At 48.4% G+C, this 20451-nt stretch overlaps 1 protein-coding gene across 1 annotated transcript; it reads right to left on the reverse strand.

The window, feature by feature from the left end:
- Positions 1-813: 813 nt before the first annotated feature.
- Positions 814-4126, reverse strand: LOC102868360 (small integral membrane protein 17-like; the record flags this gene model as incomplete). The annotated part of the gene is made up of 2 exons (XM_006901836.1): positions 3958-4126; positions 814-890 (listed from the first exon to the last, which is right to left on the reverse strand). Coding segments are annotated over exons 1-2 (246 nt in total), but the record flags the coding sequence as incomplete, so codon positions are not given.
- Between the last annotated feature and the right edge of the window lie 16325 nt (positions 4127-20451).

Below are 20451 nucleotides of genomic sequence, written 5' to 3' on the forward strand. Positions count from 1 at the left end.
GGAGCCTGAGGTCTAGTCTTTGCTCTTAACGAGGCTGATGGCTTGGAACTGGCAACCTCTCAGTTCGCAGCCAGCCATTTACCCGTTGCTCCGGCAGGGCTCCCTGATATCCTAATATCTGCTCCTCACCAGGTTCCCTGCTCCCGAGATTGCCCTCCCATCAGCTCCCTCTTTCTCTCATGACAGCATCTCTAATCCCTCTCTTCCTCTCAGCACTCACACCCCAGGCTGGCATGATACGAATCACATGGAGACTCTCTCTCCTTTCCAAGTGTGGGTACCCTAGGAAGCTGTCCATGCCCCACCTGGGGCTCATGTCCCTGATTTGATGATTTATGGGACAGGGAAATCTCAAGCTAGAAGGAGAGTTGATGCCTTTGAGCTGTGGTGCTGGAGAGGAGTGTTGAATATACCATGGACTGCTAGGAGAACAAACAAGTTGAACCTAAAGAGGGTGAAGCAGGGCTGCTCCTTGGAGGCAAGGATTCTGAAGCTTCATCGAACATACTGTGGGCACGTTGCAAGGAGGGGCCAGTCCTTGGAGAGGGACGTCATGCTTGGGAGGGTGGAGGGACAGCACAGGAGAGGAAGACCCTCGATGAGGTGGATTGATTGTGACTGGGGTAATGGAGTAGGTGTGTCAGAGATGATAAGGTTGGCTCAGGATAGAGCAGGGTTCAGAGCTATGGTACTTATGATGGCTATGAGTTGCAAGCAAATCGACGGCACATAACAAGAAGAATGAAATGTGATGGCCTCCTGCGTGCTTCAGGGTGGAGCACCTGACAGTGGAGGAAAGACATCCCAAGTTACCTGAGAATCTTCAGACTCGTCTTCCTCATCCATGGAGCTCCAGTCCTGGGAAAGCGCCGTGTCAGGAGAAGACAGATCTGAGTAGAGATGAGAGCCGAGGAGAAAGGGATCCGTGGGGTCCACAGCCAAGAGCAGAGACGTCGGCACCCCTGCCCACCCCGCCTGGCCTCACAGAATCTGTCCCACGGCATCCTCACCTACCCCAGTCCACTCTGGTCCCCACAGCTCAGATGAAGCTGAGAGAATGCTGGACATGAATGCTGGTCCATCTTATGGTGATTCGTAGCTATTTTGGTTTTATCTAGTTTATTGTCATTTGTGTGACAGCTACAAAGTAAACAAACTTTTCATTCAACCATTCGTATGCATTTTATTCTCTAGGGTTAATTTCTAGATCCACACTGAATTCTCGCTTTCCCCACGTACCCCCTGTAGTCCTTATTCCCACGCATCTTCCTATAGCTCCCTGCACCTTCTGCTTTTTTAGTCATGCTGTGCTGACCATCTCCTTGCTGTATACTGCCCTTGACTTCACCCATGGTCTAATGGTAAGAAGTGATGCTGTGATCCTAAAGGCACACGGTTCAAATCCACCAGCTGCTTGGCAGAAGGATGGTCAGTCTCTTCCTGCGTTGGCTTACTGTGGCTGAAAACCCACTGCAGAGTCAGCTAGGGTCGGTTCCAGCACAACCGCAAACAGCAGGCAAATTGTTTATCGGATTTCTAAAGGTCTATTATTTCACAAGTAGGTAGTCAATTTTTTTCATTTTTATTAATGTTAATGAACGTTTACAGAGACGTAGGGTTGATAATCAATTTTTTTTTTCTTTTTACTTTGTCTTAATCTGAAGGTTCCACTGAATCTGTCCACTTTGAATAATCCTGCGGGTATTTGAAAAACAAAATAAAACAAAACAAAACAGCTATGTTGTTGGGGTTTTGTGGGTTCCCCCCCCCCCAACTACTTGCTATGTATCCTAAAGTTGAATAATGCATAAAGATGACCGAAGAATCGATGCCTTGGAGTTGCGGTGCTGGAGAAGAGTTCTGGATAGTTCATGGCCTGCCAAGAGAACAAGCAAATATGTTTTGGAGAAAGTCCAGGGAAGCTCCTTGGAGGCAAGATAGTGAAAACTGTTCTCATCTACGTTGGGCACGTTATTAGGAACAAGCCCTTGCTGGCCAGTCCTTGGGAAAAGACACAACGCTGGGGAAAGGTGGAGGGTCAGTGAAACAGAGGCAGACCCTCAACAGGATGGGCTGACTCAGCAGTGGATCAAAGACGAGGAGGGTGGCAAAGGATAATCAACGAAGTTGACCCAACGGCACCTAACAACAGCATCAACGGTGGGGTCGCCAGCAGGGAGCTGAACTAGTTACCGAAAGGGGGTTCAAATCTACCAGCAGCAGCTCTACAGGGGAAAGATGGGAAATCTCTTCCTGTGCATTTTACAGAGGGGCAGCTAGGAGTCGGTTCTGGTTTAATAACAATTGGGGGGGGAGAGGGAGGGAGAGAGATTGGAGAGAGGAGAGAGGAAAGAGGAGAGGAGAGAGAGAGAGACATTGGAGGAAGTGGAGGGGAGGGGAGGAGAAAGGAGAGAAGAAGAGAGGAGAGGAGAGGAGAGGAGAGGAGAGGAGAGGAGAGGAGAGGAGAGGAGAGGAGAGGAGAGGAGAGGAGAGGAGAGGAGAGGCTCTATTTGGTCATTTGTATGCCACTTTCCCTCTCTTCCTCTCCCCCGTAACCGTCTAAGAATGTGTACATCTTTCTGTACCTTTGAGTTCATTCACAAGAGCTTAAAGAAACAGCCTCCATGTCGATCAGTGGATAAGGTGGATAGACTATGTGGTACATGGTGCATACTTAACAATGGAACTAAATGGAACAACTCCGTGAAACATCTCACACCCCTGATGAATATGAAGCTGAAGGACGTTGTGCTGAGTGAATAAAGTCAAACCCAAAAGGACAACTCTCAGTTTTCCCACTAGAATAGAGGACTAGGGATAGATGTCCACGTGTTGGGGGGTGGTGTTGTTAGGTGCCGTGGAGTGGGAGCATGACTCACAGTGACCCTATAAACAAGAGATCTGAACCTGGTCCCCTCCTGTGCCCTCCTCGTCTCTGATACACTTGGGCCCTTTGCTGCAGCCCCTCAGTCAAACCACCTTGGTCTTCCTCTCTTTTACCAACTACTTTTCCAAGCATGATGTCCTTGTCCAAGGACAGCCTCTCTGAGCACAATGCCCTAAGTATGTGGAATGAAGCGTTATCATCTTTGCCTCCAAGGAGCACTCTGGCTGTGTTTTCCCCAAAATATATCTGTTCTTTCAGCCGCCCATGGGATACTCAATCCTCTTCTTCAACACCACAGCTCAAAAGCATCAATTCTTCTTCTGTCATTCCTACTCATTGTCCAGCTCTCAGATGCATAGCAAGTAATTGCAAAGACCATGACCTGGATCAGGTGCACCTTAGTCTCCAGAGAGAGACACCATTGCTCTTCAGTACTCTGGAGGGGTCCCTAACAGCAGACTTTCCCATCACAATACGTCTTTTAATTTCCTGGCTACTGATGCCAAGAGTATTGACTGTGGAGCCAAGCAAACTAAAGCTCTGAACAATCTCAATCTCTTCACCATCCATCCTTATGCTGCCAATTGGTCCAGTGGTGAGAATCTTAGTCTTCTTGACATTGAGCCTCAATCCATATGGGAGGCTGCGGTCCTTGACCCTCTGTAGCAAGCACTTCAGGTCCTCCTCACTTTCAGCAAGCAGGGTTGTGTCATCTGCATAACGCAGATTGTTTATGGATTTCCCACCAATCCTGATGCCACACGTTTAGGCTTATCTATAAAAACTAAAAAAAACAAACGACCCTGCTGTTGTAGGTTCGGTTCTTCAGCTCAAGGTGACCGTCCGTTAGATTACAGAGGCTGCAAATCTTCATGCAAGGAGATGGCCCAGCTTTGGAAGAGGATAGCGGGAGGGCTAGTGGGTTTGAACCACTGACCCTTCAGTCAGCAGCTGGGCTCATGAACCACTGTGCCACTCGGCCTCCTCCGGTGCCTGACAGATACCAGTGGAATTAATGAAGGAAGGAACAGTGAGAGTCTCCCTGTCCCCCAGGCACCCTGACTCCTCACCTTTCTCATCACTGTCACAGCTGGTGGCCCCGACATCCACAGCCTCCCAGTCCCTGGTGAAGGTGGGGTGCGCTGACTTCTCCCACGCCCGGCTCTCCCGGGGCAGCAAGGTCTTGGTTCTTTCGGGCTCCAGCAGCCCCCGGAGCTGCTCAGGCCTGAGACTCTGCATTTCTGCAGGCAGTGGAGCTGCTGGGACAGGCTGGGGACAGGGTCAGCAGGAAGCCACTCGCTGCCTCCGCTGCCTCCAGTTCAAGGTTCCTGACCAGCTCCCTGGGCACAGAGTTCAGAACCTGAGGACTGACGGTCATTCAACAAACATCTGCCAAGGGGTGAAACTGTTGATCTCTCCCTGTCAGAAACAGAAATGTAGTTGTTAAGTCCTGCCAAGCTGGGAATAACTCCTAAGTGACCCTCCAGCAGGTTTGCAGCACCTGTCAGTCCTACTGGTGGACTGCCCATTTCTCACCCAGGGAGCAGCTGGTGGATTCAAACAGCCTGCCTTTGAGTCGACAGTGTTTCTCCTTACCCACAAGGCCATCAGCAAAGTCAAAGGTGCTTCAATAAAACCAGTGCAAAGAACTAGGGTCCCACGTGAACCTCAACGTCCACAACCCTGACACCAGGTGAAGGAGACTCTGACGGACTATCACTGCGGAAAATTCTAAAAATGGATCACGGATCACTGTAGAAGGTCCTCAAAGTCATTGTCATCAAGGCAACGCTGCATCACAGCTGACCCTCCAGTGGGTTTTCAGCTGACCCTCTGGCTCCAATGGGAGCTGACCGTTCAGGGGCAGTAAACCAGGAATGAGACTCTCCATGGGGAAGGGGTGTAATGCGAAATAAAAGAAAAGTTAAATAAGGTTTCCTGGTCCCAAAGAGAATGGCTGAACCCAGAGACTGTGGTCTTTAGCCAGGCTTCAGAGCTGAACCAAAACTCACCCCCATGGCCCAACTTTCAAACAAGACATGCCTATCTCTATGGGCACCTGGAAGGCATTTGCTCCTTAAAATACGCAGCCATTTAAGATCAAGAAATATGGGAAACCCATACGAATTTGTAATAAGCCGAATGCTTTTTCAGGTACAAGCTGGAGTTCACACTGAGGCACTAGCGAAATCCTTAAGGGTTTACCAGATTCTCGCATTGTGTTTGCTGACCCCTCCCTCCTGAGTCAAGGGGAAGGTTTTCAATAGCAAGAGCTTTGCTTCGTTTGCATTGAATTCTCTTTGTGATTTACTTCCTGATACTTTTCATTAAAGATACAAGGAAGATGGAATGAGGCCCTTCAGTGGAGAACTGCTGGGCCCCTGTTTTTACCTCTCTGTTCTATCTCAGTGCTGACTGTCTGTCCCATTATTAATAATTATAAAAATACCCTCGGTCTGCAACAAAGAAAGAAGCATTTTCCCTGGGGACAAAGCCCTCAGAGCAGGAAGGGGTAGGATGGAGGGGTTAATGGAAGTGAGAATTACAGGGAAGAAGCTGGAAGAGTGAGGGTACATGGTGAGTGCTGTCACTGATGCTATCAAATAAAATGTGTGTGGATGGTGTGGTGGGAAAGAAACTCAATTCGTAAACTTTTACACTCGAATAACAATTTTTCAAGAAGAACGCCTTTGGAGAGGGGCAAGGTGTCAGTTTATAAACCGAAGCACCCCGATGCATGCCACCTTGGTTTTCAGTTGCTTTGAACACATGTGAAATCGAGTAAAGGACAAGGAAGGCCAGAAATGCCTTTGAATAGTGTTGGCCAATCTGTCCCGGAAAAAAAGTGCAGCTAGGGTGCTTCTTACAGGCCAGGATGGTGATGTTGTTAAGAGGATCAAATCCTTATAAAGGTACCACGCTGGGGACAGAAGAGGGTCAGAGAAAGAGGAAGATCCTCCTCAGTAATGGCTTGACACAGTGACCTTACCGAGAGGTGGGAGCATGTCAGAGCTGGTAAGGACGGCGAGGGAAGGACAGGGTTCGTATCTGCCGTGCCCAGGGTGGCTTTGCTGTTGTTGTTGTGTGCTGTTGAGACAGAACCAATGCCCAGCTGACTCTCTAGCGGGTTTTCAGAGGCGATTCATCGTGTGCGAGGCAGCTGTCCACTCTCCTTCTGCAGAGCAGCTGGTGGACCGACCTCGAATGGGCAGCACCCAACAGCAGCTGGGTACTGAGCACAGTTCTGCAAACTCCATGATGAGGGAGAGGGGAGACAGGCCGGGAGCTAAGGCGTATGAGGTCGTTGAGAAAGGCACACCGTTGCTGATGGCAGGATTAGTCACAGTGACAGAGAGGTGGGAAACAAGGCCAGTGTCCACCCAAGTAAATGGGCAAATGGAAGGTGGTACGGGCACACTTCACTGAACTTTGAGACTGTGGTTTGAGGGGTGTGGGGGGCAGTGTGTGTGAAGGGAGTTGCTGCTTTTTGTTTGGTTTTGTGTTATTGGTTTGCTGACAAAGTTCACATACGTTGTGTGTCACACCATACTTCATTCCTATTGTGTTTTCTACAACCATTCTCATGCATTACATTTTATAAAGTCAATCGCCAGTGCACCTTGTCCATCATTCCCCTGTCTTCTCACCAGATCCTTCCCATTTCCTTCCCCCTCCTCCGCCCACCAAACCATGCAGCCCTGTGGTTTTACCCCAACCCATCCTCACCCCTCCGCTCCCACTCCTTACCCCCGCCTCCCGGGTTTCCCATACATGTTCTTCTAATTATCCTTCTGTTTTGAAATGGAAGGTTTGTGACCATCCTGTGTGCCCACCTGTGTGCACACACCTGCGTGGTCACACCTATGAAGACACACCTGCTTGGACACACCTGCATGGACACACCTGCATGGTCACACCTATGAGGATATACCTGCATGGGCACACCTGTGTGGACACACCTGCATGGGCACATCTGCATGGGCACACCTGTGTGGACACATCTGCGTGGGTACACATATGTGGACACACCTGCGTGGTCACACCTGTGTGGACACACCTGCGTGGTCACACCTATGAGGGCACACCTGTGTGGACACACCTGCATGCACACACCTGTATGGCCACCCTACTGGTGCCAGTCTTCCTACCACGCACATGTACACTGCATGCCTGTGTCGCGTTTTAGAGATCTTTACCATATTTCACACTTTTCCTTTTTCAGATTGTCTCTGACAATCAGCCCTACTTCTAGAGTAAAATTACCTAGCTGCTTTTTAACACTTGAACAATATTTGTTCTTAAAAAAGAAAACCTTTTGTTGTAACTTGATTGAAGGTTTACAGCGCAGATTGATATTCCAGCCAACCCTTCACACATACCCTGTTTTATGGTCTTGATTACAATTCCCACGTGTCACTCTTCCCATTCTCTCATTTTCCCATTATCAAACAGTAACGCCTTTGCACACTTAGTAGACTAGCAAACCAAAGCCTGGACCACTGCCACAGAGTCCTTGGTGACTCAATACAGCCAGACAAGACAGACTGCCCCCGGCATCTCCAAGGCTTTGACTATTTCCAGAAGCAGACTGTTTCATCTTCCCCCACAGAGGAGCTGGTGGATTTGAACTGATGACCTTACTATTTGAAGCCCAACATGTAAGCCAGCACACTATCTCATATCCTTTATTAGACTCCTGTACAGTGTAAGCGTAATCTTCATATGCATTGTTGTTGTTGAGTGCCTTCGAGTCGAGCATAACTCATAGTGGCCCTATGAATAGAAGGCCTGAAAACCCTCTACAACCACCCACATTAATCAAAGTTCATAGAGTTTATGGAGGCATGTCGTTTACGAAGTGGATGCCATTCTTGCTTCCAAATAGGACATCATAAAAATGATGTTTTAAATTACTTCTTGTTGTTGTTAGTTGCCATCGAGTTGTAGACGACTCATAGCGACCCTATGAACAGAAGCCCTGAGCACTGTTCATAAGAGTTCCCGGAGGCAAGCCATTTTGAAAGTGGATGCCACTCCTGCTTCCAAGCTTGTTTTAATCAGGGAGCTCCACCAATCACTGTCCACCACAGTGGGTGACCATGATCGCATATGGCACATCAGCTGTGTACCTAAAGGTACACAGTTCAAATGTGCCAGCTACTCTGTAGAGAAAAATTGGACAATCTCCTCCTATATGATTTACCGCCTCTGAAAACCCAAGAGGCTGACCAGAGGGCCAGCCATGAATCAGTTCTGAGTCGACAGTGCATAACCACAACTCAGAATCAGAAGGCAGCCAGTCACACTGTTTTACCTCCACTGTGTTCATCTGCGTCATCACCCTCCACAGCCGGAAATACAGAGATGCACACATGGATTCTGGCTCTCCATTTGTGCAAGTGAAGCAAATGTTGCATCTTCAATGCACTGAGAGAGATTTCTAAGAGCAGGTCCTTGTGGGTGTGCATAGTGGCTCAACCCCTTTGGGAAATATTTGGCAACATCCATGAAGGCTGAAAGTATTTTAAAACATAAAAATAAAAACCACCACCACAAAAAACCAAAAACAACCAACCACCACATCCCCTGCTGACTCACACCCACCCTGTGGGACAATGGGGGGGGGGGTGGCGCTGCTTTGTAGTATTTCTTCAGCTGCGATCTTTACAAGTGGCCCCGTCTTCCTGCCAAAGCAAGTTAAGCCAGTGAACTGCCAGCGGATCATGGGTCACTGCACCATGACCACCTGGACTTCTTCCTGGATAAGGCAGAAAGGATGGGTGAGCACATAGCGAGTGTCCAGTGAGTGTCGTACACACACACCTGAAGGTGTCACATGTGTCAGAACACGCGTGCGCCCTGGGCGCACTGGTGATGGAACAGGCTGAACGTTGTGATGGTAACCAACCCAAAGGTGGTGCCGCTCCAGTAGGTGGAACCCACCAGCCGCTACACGGGAGCAAGAGGGGCCATCTCCTCCCCTCCTCATGATTTACAGCCTCGGAAAACTCTCTGGAGGGTCAGCTGTAGTCAGTTCCAACTTGACAGCAACCACTTCGATCCTTTTTTGTACCCTCAGGCCTGCTATTGAAAAACCCTTTTGGGTCAGCAGCATGGCGCTGGAAACCAATTTGAAAGTCATCTTCAGGAGCTGGTTCTACAGAAGCCTGTTGGCTGGGATTGGTGAGCAGTAGGACGGAGGTGTTGATTCACTAACGGAAGTGAGGCAATGACATAAGGCCCCCTACAATAACAAAGACAGCATAGAAAGAGCTACATTGGCCTAGTGGACAGAAAATAAACTGATGCTACCAAGCCTAAAGGGGGGTGATTTTCATCTACGGCCCTCAGGCCTGGTGTAAATTTTTGGTCAAACATTCTTCTAAGTAGCATAGCACTGGTCTATCTGTTTGCTGTACAGAGGTAACTCTTGGTTGCTGTGATGGTGAACAGTCACAATGATGTGTCAAATGCGATGATGGTCACCCACCGCAGACAGTGTTTGGTGGAGCTGCCCGATTAAAACAAGCTTGGAAGCAGGAGTGGCATCCACTTCCAAAACAGCTTGCTTCCGCAAATTCTATGAACAGTGCTCAGGTCTTTTGTTCATAGAGTCACTATGAGTTATCTATGACTCAAGATCATCTAACAATAACAATAAAAGAACAACAACAACAAACTACTACTGCCTGGTAGACGCCAAGGTGAGGGGTCTTGTAGGACAGAGCTGAATGGCCCCGTGGGGTTCCCAAGACTATAAACCTTCATGGAATGAAGCTGGCTGCCACTTCTTTCACCCCACCCGACATCTAAGAAAATGATAATCCACCATGTCTTGTTGCTGTTGTTTTTTGTGAGTTGCCACCAAGTGCATCCAACTCATTGTGACCTCAAGTGACAGAGTAGAAGTGTCCCTCAGGGTCTCCTGGATATGATCGTTACGGAAACAGGTCAGTTGCAGCCACTGCCTTTCCCTTTGGGCTGCCAGCAGTGTTTAACCCTTGTCCAGCCACAGCTTCTTTACCAGGCACCTCAAACCAGTCAAGCCCACTGCTGTTGAATCTGCCCTTCTTCACAGGGACCCTCTCGGAGCTCTGGTGGCCCTGCTCGTAAGAAGCTGTGCTACAAGCCCAAAGGCGCATGGTTCGAGTCCACCAGCTTCCCCAAGGGAGGAAGATGACCATTCTCCTTCTGTGAGACTTACTGCCTCCAAAAGTCTCACTTGGAAGGTCAGCTATGGGTGAGTTCTAACCCCAGGGCAAACAACAGCACTGACCCTCTGGGAGGAAGACCACTCGCAGTGTTTCCAAGCCTCTTACCTTCTGCATGAACTGACCAACACACCTGTCTGTCTGTCTCTCAGAGCTTCCGGTGAGTTCCCCAAATCGGCCTTTCTGTTAGCAGCTGGCTCTGAGCCACTGGGTCACCAGGGCTCCTCCCATGAAGACCTCAGCCTGGGGAATCCTGCCAGGTGCTCCACTCCACCTGTGAGCTGGATCCCCACAAGGGCACTCGGCAACAACAACCTTACAGAAGCAGGTCGCCCGGGCTTTCTTCTGCCACACCGCTGGGCAGGCGAAAACTTTTTAGCCTTCCCATGAATAGCTGAGTACAAACCATTTATGCCACCAAGGGACACCCCCGTCCCCAGCAACCATGAAGACTACCACCAACACCCCCCCCACACACAAAACCCCACAGCCATTGAGACTCCTAACACCCTCTGGGTCACAGCAGAAGTGCTCCGTTGTAAAACTACCCCACAGGGCTTCTGAGGATGTGGACCTTGAGTGGGGCATAGTGCCTCATCTTCCTCTGCCAAGCTGCTGCTGGCTTCCAACTGCCTGCCTTGAGGTTGGCCGTGGCCGAGCCACCAACACCAGTAACAACAATAATAATGAACCCAAGTCTTTTTCAGCCAATGGATTCTGACTCCGGCTCGTGGACACTCTCCGTTTCCAAGGCTGTCCGTTTTCACTGGTAAAGACTGCCTCGTCTTCCTGGAGTAGCTGGTGGATTCAGACAATTTACCATGGGGTCAGCAGCGCCCCAGATTACCATGACCATGTCCACCAAAGCGCCTTCCGATAGTAAGTAACCAAGGAAATCCATGCCCTCCAGTCTGATCGAGCAGTTGCATCAGTTATGAGAGAGGAAACGGCCCATCTTTCTCCTCAAGCGGGGCTGGGGGCTTCGAACAGCTTCAGTCAGCAGCCCAGTAAGGAAGCCGCCAAGCCACCAGTGCACTTTCCAACCGTAACAGCAGGGACGTCCTGAGCTGCTAGTCATGGGGCGCCTGGTCACCCACTGCCATTGCCCCTGGAACAGACTTCACTGTCCGCTGCCGGTGCCTCTGGCAGGCAGGAAACCCCTCCATCAAAGGCTGAGAAGTGCGGCGGGGACACCCTCCCCTTTGTGACTTCAGGACCCCAGCCCCTAACCACTTCCTGTCGCGCGCTTGCCGGGCGGGCCAGAGCACACACCTGCGCACCTGCCGCGCGTGGACAGGTACCGTCTCGGGGGCAGCGGCATGCGGGCACACACGCAGGACACACGTGCACACAGACCCGCGAGGGCGCCCAGGCAAGCACCGCGCTCAACGTAGGACAGGTTCTCACCGCCTCCCTGAAGTTCACCTTCACTCCGCAGACCCAGGACACTGGCTGAGAGCCAGCCCTGTCCACCGACTCTCCCACCAAATCGGCTTGGGGCCCCCTCCCCAGACTCCATCCTTCCACCTGCTCTGGCCTCCCCCATACACTCACACACTCCCGCCGGCGCCCCTTCTTCTTCGTGCCCCCAAGCCCTCCCCTGCTCCGACCCTCCCCCCAGGGGTCCCCCCAGGACTCACCCTCCCCTGCCAGACCCGCCCGGCACTGCAGAGCCAGCGCCGCACTGAGAACCGCTGCGCAGACGCAGAGGCTGCGAGTGGAAAGGAGGAGGAGGAGGGGAAGGGAGGAGGGTGGGCCACCCCGCCCCTCTCCTCCCGCCGGCCCCGCCCCGGAGGCCCCTGACTGCAGGTGGGGGGTGGGGGAGGTGGGCCGGAGGAGGATGTGCCCTGGGAGCGGTTGCTGGTTTTGAGAGAGCAAATGCGTAAGCGCTTTCTCGGCTCCTGCCCTAAGGGTCACCCAAAGTGGGCTGTGTCACCCATCCTTGGCCAATGGCATGTTGGTTAGATTGCCTGTTCCCCGGAGCTGACACGTCAATCCCTTCCTGGTTCTCCAGTCTACCAACCTGGGGGAGCTGGGAGGGGAGGTGCTGGAGCTGGGAGGGGAAGTGGCTGGAGCTGGGAGGGGAAGTGGCTAGGCTGGAGTGAGGCAGCTCTCCAGGGTCCCTCAGTCTAAACCACCTGAGGCCAGACTCTAGTTATGTCATTTCCTCCCACTGTGTCCTCTTGAGTCCCTTGTAATTCCTTGACCTCAGTTTCCAGTCGATAAAGTGGGAATCATTATGATTACCCAATTTGGAAGCAGGAGTGGCATCCACTTCCTAAACAACATGCTTCCAGAAGCTCTATGAACTTTGATACATGCCAATGGTTGTAGAGGGGCTTCAGACATTTTGTTCATAGGGTCGCTATAAGTCATGCTCAATTTGAAGGCAATCGACAGAGGTGATGTTAAAAATAATGAATGCCCTTGACTTCTTAATCAGATAGAGACTGGTGGAGTCTCCAAGACTAGGGCCCTTAATCACGCTTTGAGTCTGGAAGTAAAGTTACCTCTATGGCAAAACCATAGACCATGTTCACCACCAGGGAAGTTCTTAGAACAACCAACCACACAAGATCAAAAGGACAGCAAGAATGGACCGGCTTGAAGGGTAAGTGGAAATGAGAATCACAGGGGAGAAACGGGAAGAATGTTGTTACAATGTGGGATCTGTAATTAAAGAATTGCTTTTGCTCTCTAAACTTTCACTGAAAAGACAATAAAAATCGTTTTTTTTAAAAAAATCCTAATGCAATGATTCAGCAGCAAATGACAGCAACAACAGTGTAGTGAAGGTAGCTCTGGAGGCTTAGTGGTGAGCAATTGTGCTACCCATCCAAAGGTACGTGGTTTGAATCCACCAGCTGCTTGGCAGTAGAAAGATAGACAGACTCCTTCCATGCGATTTACTGCCTTTGAAAATCCAGAGGTCCAGCGCTGAGTCCATGGCCTAGTCCATTAGGAGTTGCACTGCTACAGAGGTGGTGTGACTACTGTAGTTCAAATCCACTAATGGAACCACCACTTCCATTGCAATTTACAATCTCAAGAGCTGAATGAAGTTAGGAGTCTGTTCTGCTGAATGGGTTCAAAGTGCCAACTTTCGTTAGCAGGCAAGTGCGCAATCATTGCATCGCCTGGATTAGTAGCTGATTTCAAACTCCTTGGACTCAGATGCCTGAAGGTGCTGAAAGGAGGCCAATACTTAGACAGGAATTCCCCACCCACCCCCCTGCACCTCCTGTGGTGCTGAACGCCAAACATTTGGAGCTGTCCATGGTGCTGCACGGCTTTCACGGGAGCTGTCTGTGGTGCTGAACTCCGCAAGGCTGGGCTGCTCACGGCGCTCTATGGTTTCACTGGCGCTGTCCGCAGTGCTGAACGCCATAAACGCTGGAACTGTCCATGGTGCTGCACGACTTTACTGGCGCTGTCCCCGGTGCTGAGGACTGGCTAGTTAGAGTAGCTGGAAGGGGTCTCCTTTTCTCTGTCCTCCAAGAACCAATCTCCCTGGGAAAAACCCCAGTTGCTTGCTGCCTGAGCTCTCTGAGCTGTGGAGCACGTGAGTTGAAAGCAGAAGGAGGAAAAGAAACTGCAGTATCATTCCAGTGACAGCTTTGGCTGTCTGAACAACAAAGGCTGGCTGCAACCCAACTGAAATTATTAACATGGGATTTCCCAAACAGCCCTATGCAGAGGACAAGATGTATAAAAATAAAAGCGAGAAGAGCTGGACAGGGCTCAGGATAGCAGTCCTCTCAGGTTTGCAAAAATAAATTGTGACTCTTAGCTCTCTCATGTGTAATAAGTAGAACTGTCTCCATGGATTTTGTTAATTTTAGTTATTTTGTTCCTGTTATTCCACGGGGCTTTCCTTCTTGCTACTTTTGTGTTATGATTGGTGAAAGTTTACAGGATACGCAGGATTTCAGGTCTATTGAAAATAAAATCTCTACGAGTCAGAGCTGACAGGATAGCAGGAAATATTTTCATACGTTTTCCCAAAGTGAACACATCTGGATCAAGATATTACTCCCAACTTAAGCTAGGACATTTGGTGCATTTACAGCCACCTCTCACCCCCAGGATTGACACTATGCTGACTTTGCTTGACACAGTTTGGTTTTGTCTGCTCTACAAACGTACACAAGTGGAATCATCCAGAGTATACTCCGTCACGTTTGACTTATTTTGTTCAATATTATGGGAGAGCCATCCATGCTGTGCATGTGACTGAAGGTGGCTCTGATTTTGGACAATCCTGGGACTAGAAACTCCCTGCTGGTTAGTCAGTTCCAACTCACAGAGTGCCTACTGAGCAAAGCAGAATGACGCTAATAGGCCTTCTGAGACTGTAGATATTTACGGAAGCATACTGCTTCATCTTTCTACAGAGGAGCAACGGTGTATCAAACCCCTGACGCTTCAGTTAACAATTGATCACTTAACCTACTATATTATGTGAGGTGAAAAGGAAGTTAACCACCCCACACACACAGGAAGGTGTTTCTTTTGCCCCTTTTGAATGTGAAACACCTTGACCATAATAGTTTTCCTTTGAAGAGCAACGATGTCAGTCTAGATACAAAGGTACACTTAATTGGCAGCACACTTTCTTATCACAAAGCTATCAGAGAGCCTCAGGAGGCACGAGTCCTGGGGGAAAAAAGACATCATGATGGGAAAAGCAGAAGATTAGTGAAAGAGAGAAAGATCTTCCATGAGGTAGGCTGGCACAGTGACAGCAGTTGGGTAGAGTGTGGTGGAAATTGTGAGGATGCCTTAGGGTGAGGCAAGGCTCCAATGTGTTGGTCATAGAGTTACTATGAATCATAGTTGACTTACAGCACCCGACAGCAATCTGCGCCCCCCCCCAAAAAAAAAAAACCTTATTCCACTACTATTTAAAACTCTCCCATTTACTATGAAAGAGAAGAAGAACAGTTGACGTAGGAAGGAATACTTGTTGCTGATTGTCTTGGGATCGAGCATAACTCATAGCGACCCTATGAACAAAAGGCCTGAAGCCCCTCTACAACTATAGACATTTATCAAAGTTCATAGAATTTCCGGAGGCATGTGGTTTAGGAAGTTGATGCCACTCCTGTTTCCAAATCGATGGCACATAACAACAATAGCAAGATACCATTTAAGTCAATATAGCTACAGAATAGTTTCTGGCCAACATTTGCTAGGAAATAAATTCCTTCTCATGGTGACTCCATGAATGTCAGTCAGGACTGACCTGACAGCAATTAGCCATAACATATTGAACTATACAAACACCTTTCAGTTGGTGACGGTGGCGGTGATGCTGCGTGCTGTTGAGTCAGAGGGTAGAGAAACAGCTGTGGAAGGAGTGAGGAATGAGGAGACACGATCTGAGTGGGGAAGCCTACCTGAGAGAGGTGTGGAAGTGGAAGGAGGAGTGAGTATGAGTACTAGGAATGGATGGGCCAAGAGATTGGGTTTGGATCTTAATTCCCAGTCACATTTTTCCTTACTTGCAGTGTGTGGCTTTTCCCATCCCAATCTGAATTTCTGTTGGGAATGAAATCTATGGGGCCTCTTAGCACTTTAGTTCTAAGAATATTAGTTCTTAATACTCAGTGTGTATGTGGAATGTCACTTACATGTGTGGATGTGAATAGTTCTCTGGGTGGTCTGATTAATTTGTACGTGACTATTAACTGGAGCTCTGGGGATGTAATATGGTAAGAAGCTGCATTGCAATACCAAAGGCACATGTTGTTGTTGTTGTTGTTGTTGTTGTTGTTGTTGTTATGTGCTGTCGAGTTGCTTGTGACTCATAGCGACCCTATGTACAACAGCCCTAAACTCTGCTCTGTCCTGTGCCAGTCGCACTGTCTCTGACACTCCCATCCTGATTATCCCAGTCACTGAATCAATCCACCTCACTGAGGGCCTTCCCCTCCTGTGCTGTCCCTCCACCCTCCCAAGCATGATGTCCTTCTCCAAGGACCGGTCTCTCCTCACAACATGTCCAAAGAATGTTAGACGGAGCCTCAGAATCCTTGCCTCCAAGGAGCCACCCGGTTTAACCCTTTCCAGGACAAATCTGTTTGTTTTCCTAGCAGTCCATGGTATTCTCAATATTCTTCTCCAGCACCACAGCTCAAAGGCACACACGTGGCTCAAATCCACCAGCTGCTCTGCAGCAGAAGTGTGAACAGCCTCCTTCGAGGCAATTTACTGCCTCGGAATACTTGGTGCTTAATGATCTTCAATCATACAGTCACTAGGACAGTGAGTCATCAGATGTACTTTTTTTAAAAACGGAGAGCTCTGCTCCCCACCCAAACCCCTCAGGGTTAGAACTGAGGCAAGGATCTCACTGCAGAATCAGTCCACATCCAGTGATGTTTACAGGAGCCTGGCGGTGTCTTCATGATGCCTCCCTCCGCGCATGATGGTGAACGGTACCATTACGCTCAGATGACAGGACAAAAGAGAGCTTCACAGATGAATGTGGAAACATTTCCAGGATGCATTGTATCATGGAAGAGGAGCACGCCGCGAGACCACAGATGCAATCTGACATCACTTAAAGGAAAAGCCAGCAAGACGTAAAACCGAATCTCGCAGAAGTTCTTGGGGAGAAAGACAGGCAGTCTTTTCCCATTTAGATTTACAGCCTCAAAGACTGACATTCAGAAAGAGCTACAAACAATCCACGTGTTCATCACCAGATGAACAGCCACAGAAACTGATCACACATTGCCAAAAAGCAGCCAAGAGTCCTTGAAATGTTGCACAATGTGGATGAATCTAGAACAAAGAATGCTGAGTGGTGTAAATCTGTTACAAGGAGACTATTGTTGTAAAAGTCCACTATGACAAAATACGAAGGAAAAGTTTACACTCAGAAAGAATCTATTTTGAAGGGTTAGTAAAGGGAGGGAAAAGAGAGGAAAAAATAATAAACAGATAAATTAGGCAACACAAAACCTCAATGCCAACATGTAGGAACCAACTCATAGCTGACATGTAGCCGGTCTTCAGAGTCTGTAAATGTCACGGGAGGAGATTGCTGGAGATAGAAAAGGTAATACACAGTGCTTGATTCAATGTTCTAATAACTGGATTATATTAATCAGTTACAATTGATGTCAGGTAACAAAATGTCTACAAGTGGCTGAAGCAAAACCAGTATGGTTTGTAAACCTTCATTCAAATAAAAAAAAATTCAATTTTAAAAAGACTCACAGTGTCGATGATGTTGACGCTTTAGTGTGGATATGCATGTCAAGGCTTGCCAAATTTAAAAGGCAACAGTTAATTAAATGGGGGGGGGAACCCAAACCCAAACACTTGGAAGTTTACCAAATTGATCAAGTTTACCTTTGCTTGTTCTTTGTGGCCTGCTACTCTTATCTCTTCCTCCCTGTGCAGATCCAAGAACATGAAGATCTTGCTTCTGCATGTATTGCTTATATTATGAATGTTCAACCTAATTTTCCTGGTGGATGGAGACTGGAAGAACCCTGAGACTATGGCCCCTGGACACCAACCAAGCCTAGGAATGAAGTCATCTTTTTCTCTTGGGGCAGCTGGTAGATTTGAACTCCCTGCCTTATGTTGGCAGCATACCATGGACTGCTAGGAGAACAAACAGGTTCATCCTAGAGAGGGTGAAGCCAGGATGCTCCTTAGAGGCAAGGATTCTGAAGCTCCATCTGACATACTTTGGGAATGTTGCAAGGAGGGACCAGTTCTTGGAGAGGGACGTCGTGCTTGGGAGGGTGGAGAGACAGTGCAGGAGAGGAAGACCCTCAATAAGATGGATTGATTCTGTGACTGGGGTAGTGGGAGTAGGTGTGTCAGAGACAATGAGGTTGGCACAGGATAGAGCAGAGTTTAGGGCTGTTGTACATAGGGTCTCTATGAGTCGCAAGCGACTCGACAGCACATAACAACAACAGCAACAACAACAATTGATGTTTTATCATTTGTTGCCTTTTGTCCATAACATATTTTCTTTGTCAAAGGTGGTTGTTGTTATGTGTCATCTAGTTGCTTGTGACTCATAGTGACCCCTATGTACAAGAGCCCTAAACCCTGTTCCATCCTGTGCCAATCTCATTGCCTCTGACACACTCATCCCAATTATCCCAGTCACTGAATGAATCCATCTCCCAGAGGGCCTTCCCCTCCTGTGCCTGCCCTCCACCCTCCCAAGCATTATGTCCCTCTCCAAGGACCGGTCTCTCCTTACAACATGACCAAAGTATGTCAGACGAAGCCTCAGAATCCTTGCCTCCAAGGAGCAACCTAGTTTAACCCTCTCTAGGATGAATCTGTTTGTTCTCTTAGCAGTTCATGGCACCTTCAGCACTCTTCTCCAACACCAAAGCTCAAAAGCATCAATTCTCCTTCTATCCTCCTTGATCATTGTCCAGCTCTCTGATGCATAACAAGTGATTGCAAAGACCATGGCCTGTACCAGACGAACCTTTGTCTCCAGAAACACACCGTTGCTCTTGAGTACTTTAGAGAAATCCCTAACAGCAGACTTTCCCATGACAATATGATCAGACATTGCAATTAATTAATTATATTAATCAGTTGTCATTAACGTTCAAAACAAAACATCTGTGAATGATTGAATGAGAAAACCAGTGTGACGTGTAAATTTCCCTTACAATAAAATAGATTTTAAAAGAGAAGACGTAAAACAAAATGATGTTTTGAAATATCTGGTAAAGGTGGTCCTGACTTTGAAGTGATGGGAATGGGAATTGAACTCAGGTCTAATTCCCAGAGTCCGGCAGGGCTGGTGGCCAGCATGCTCTCAGACCCCTAGCTTGCCCAGACAGAGCTCTGGGAGCACAGCCTCCAGTGAGTGGCACTTTTAACCCACCTTTCTGGTTGCTCAAATCCACCAGCAACTCTGCAGGCAAAAGATGGACAATCACTTCCTGTGCGATTTACAGCCTTGGAAACCCGCTGGAAGGTGGCCTATCACTGGGTTCTGACTACTCAGCAGTCAGGAAATAGTAAGACTGTGCTTCAAACCTGCATTCTCCAGCCAGGAGGGAAGCTCCTCCCATTCCTCACCCTTTCTACTCTCAGGAGGCTGTTCCCCAGGAAAGGACTGAAGGTGTAGGTGCCAGCGTCCTGTGCCACTCACCCTGCACCTATGTAGAACCCGTTTTCTCCCAGGGAACAACCCCATCTGTCCTATGAATGGCCAACCCCTCTTTTCTCTCTCCATCCTCCAGAGAGGGCCGGTTGCTATAGAAACCCACATCCCTGATCTAGACCACCTGGGAGGAGGAAGACCTGGCAGTTGATTGCCTCGCTTGTTAGTTTCTTTGGTTCTGTTAGGAGCCGATGAGGCCTGTGCACAGCTGCATATGTACATGAGAGTGAGAGACAGAAAAAAAATGCATACAATCTCCCTTGAAAGTGTCAAGGAGGAAACAAAAAAGCAGTGCTGTCCATCCCGAATCCTAAAATCCTTGTAGGACAGAAGAGAGATATTTCACAGGGCTCCAAAGACCCCTTTAAAGGGCTCAAAAGCGAGGAGGTCAGTTTGTCAGTTTGAAGACTAAAACTGACATAACCATCATCTTGTTCTTTTGTATCTGAAAAGTTAGATGATGAATAAAGGAAGCTGAAGGATTGTGTTAGATAAAAGTATTGAATATATCATGCTGCTGTTGTTATGCACCATTGAGTTAGAACCCACCCATAGTGGACCCTCCAGCGGGGTTTCAGAGGCACAAAATCACACGGGAGGAAACTGCCCATCATTCTCTCATGAAGCAGCTGTGGTGGATTTAAGCCCTCCGGGTGAGCAGCACAACTCCTTAACACCTGGTCACCAGAGCTCCCTATCTCTCTATGTCTCATAGGTAAGGAGTTGAACTGCCAACTCAAAGGCAGGTGTTTCAGATTCACCACATTTACAGAAGAAAGTTTGGTAATCCCCTCCTGTGTGCCTGTTTGTTGTTGATTGCCTTCAAGTAGAGCACGACTCATAGCGACCTATGAATGAAAGGCTTGAAGCCCGTCTACAAACAATGACATTATCAAAGCTTGTAGAGTTTCTAGAGGCATGTTGTTTAGGAAGTGAATGCCACTCTTGCTTCCAACCTGTGTGTCTTACTGTCTCTGAAAACCCCTCAGAGGGTCAGATATGACTTGGTGCCAAGTTGATTAAAAGAAGTTGAGTTTGTGTGGATAGATGAGATAGATGATAGATAGAGTGACAGATAGATTATAGAAAGATGATAGATAGATGATAGATAGATAGATAGATAGATGATAGATAGATAATATACTGACAGATTATAGAAAGAAAGATGATAGAGAGAGATAGATAGATGA

Source organism: Elephantulus edwardii, unplaced genomic scaffold (genome assembly GCF_000299155.1).
Source record: "Elephantulus edwardii isolate Elephantulus edwardi_28Jun2011 unplaced genomic scaffold, EleEdw1.0 scaffold00348, whole genome shotgun sequence".
NCBI lineage: Eukaryota > Metazoa > Chordata > Mammalia > Macroscelidea > Macroscelididae > Elephantulus > Elephantulus edwardii.